Consider the following 1,721-nt stretch of genomic DNA (forward strand, 5'->3'; position numbering starts at 1 on the left):
TTCCCATAATGCATTCTTCATACTCCCATAATGCACTATTCTCCATACTCCCATAATGCACCATTTTTCATATTCTCATAACTCTTCATACCTAGAGGCATTCTCTCATTATTTTTTTTAATTACAGAAAAATAAGAGGCTGCTCCTATGATCTCTCTGAGAATGTGGCAAGATTGGTTCCAGAGCAAGTTCTTATTGAGCATTTACTAATTAATTGGCCATTGACAATGTTGTAGGGAATATGAATGGGGTAGGATCACTCTTAAAATGCCAGAGCAATATTCCTTGAGCCTCCGTGGGGAACCTGTGTTGTAGATGATGGCGGTTGGACACCCCACCACCAGCTGTTCTCTGCAATTTGACCTGTTTTGTCACAGAGAAGGAGCGTCTCAATGAGGGATATATTTGTGTGTATAAGGGTACGTATGTAGAATTCAATTTGGGATTATATTATGTTGCTCTGGTTGGCCTGGGACTCACTACATAGACCAGGATGCCCTGGAACTCTCAGAGATCTGTCTACCTCTGCCTCCAAAGTGCTGGGATTAAAGGGCACCACCATACCTGCCTTTTACTTTAAAATGAATCGTCGACTCATTACTTTTCTCAGGGCAGCAAGCACCTCCTTGTTCCTCAGGCTGTAGATGAGAGGGTTGAGCATCGGGGTGAAGATGGTGTTAATCATGGAGAGTATTTCATCCTGTTCTGGAGTGTGGAAAGAGTCGGGGGTCATGTAGATGATCATGGCTGGCCCATAGTAGAGGCTCACAACTGCCAGGTGAGAGGAACACGTGGCCACGGCTTTCCTCCTGCCCTCTGGAGAATTCATTCGGAGAACAGCGAGGAAGATGAGCAGGTAGGAGGACATGATGAGTCCCAACGGGAGAAGAACAAACACGATGCAAACGACCGACACCACTGTCTCATACAAGGAAGTGTCCTCACAAGACAGCCTGAGGACAGCGGGCATCTCACAGAAGAAGTGGTGGATTTCCCTGGAGCCACAGAAGGGGAAGTGCATGGTGTAGATGGTGTTGATGAGAGAATTCAGGACTCCTCCACCCCAGGACACAAGGGCCATCCACAGACAGACTCTAGAGTTCATGATAATTGAATATCTCAGGGGGTTACAGACAGCCACATAGCGGTCATAAGCCATGAGGGTCAGAAGGAGACATTCACTACCCCCAAGGGCAAAGAAAAAGAAAATCTGGGTCCCACAGGCAACTTTGGAAATGCTTTTCTTTCTGGAGAAAAAGTTGATGACCGTCTTTGGGACAGTGGTGGAAATTAAGGCCAAGTCAATAAGAGAGAGGTGGCTGAGTAGTATGTACATTGGGGTGTGAAGGCGAGAGTCTGCCCAGATCAAGAGGACCAAGATGGCGTTCCCCGTGAACGCGACGAGATAGATCAGGAGAATGGAAATGATGAGGATGCCCCGATGGTGCAGCTCTGGGAAAAGCCCCAGGAGAATGAAGTCTGCTGAGGTCCCATTCCCTTTGCTAAAATCCTGGGCTCCCAGCATCGAGCTAGGCAGTGCAGAGAAAAACGTTAGAAATGCAATTAGAATCACCTCATTTGAATATCATTAGCAAATCCAAGAAAAACAGGTGAGACTAGACCTATTTTTTTTTTTAGAATAAAACTCAACCTTGTGCCAGGCAGTGGTGGCACACGCCTTTAATCCCAGCACTTGGGAGGCAGAGGCAGGCGGATTTCTG

At 46.8% G+C, this 1,721-nt stretch overlaps 1 protein-coding gene across 1 annotated transcript; it reads right to left on the minus strand.

Moving 5' to 3' along the window:
• Positions 1–571: 571 nt before the first annotated feature.
• LOC116078870 (olfactory receptor 2T11-like) lies at positions 572–1,525 on the minus strand. Its single transcript, XM_031354232.1, has one exon. The coding sequence runs from the start codon at positions 1,523–1,525 to the stop codon at positions 572–574; it is 954 nt and encodes a 317-aa protein (XP_031210092.1).
• Positions 1,526–1,721: the final 196 nt, after the last annotated feature.

The sequence above is a fragment of the Mastomys coucha genome, unplaced genomic scaffold, assembly GCF_008632895.1.
Source record: "Mastomys coucha isolate ucsf_1 unplaced genomic scaffold, UCSF_Mcou_1 pScaffold5, whole genome shotgun sequence".
In the NCBI taxonomy this organism is placed as follows: domain Eukaryota; kingdom Metazoa; phylum Chordata; class Mammalia; order Rodentia; family Muridae; genus Mastomys; species Mastomys coucha.

Bases quoted from the DNA above. Each gene is read 5' to 3' on its own strand.
- LOC116078870 (XM_031354232.1), bottom strand. From the start codon at position 1,525: ATGCTGGGAGCCCAGGATTTTAGCAAAGGGAATGGGACCTCAGCAGAC.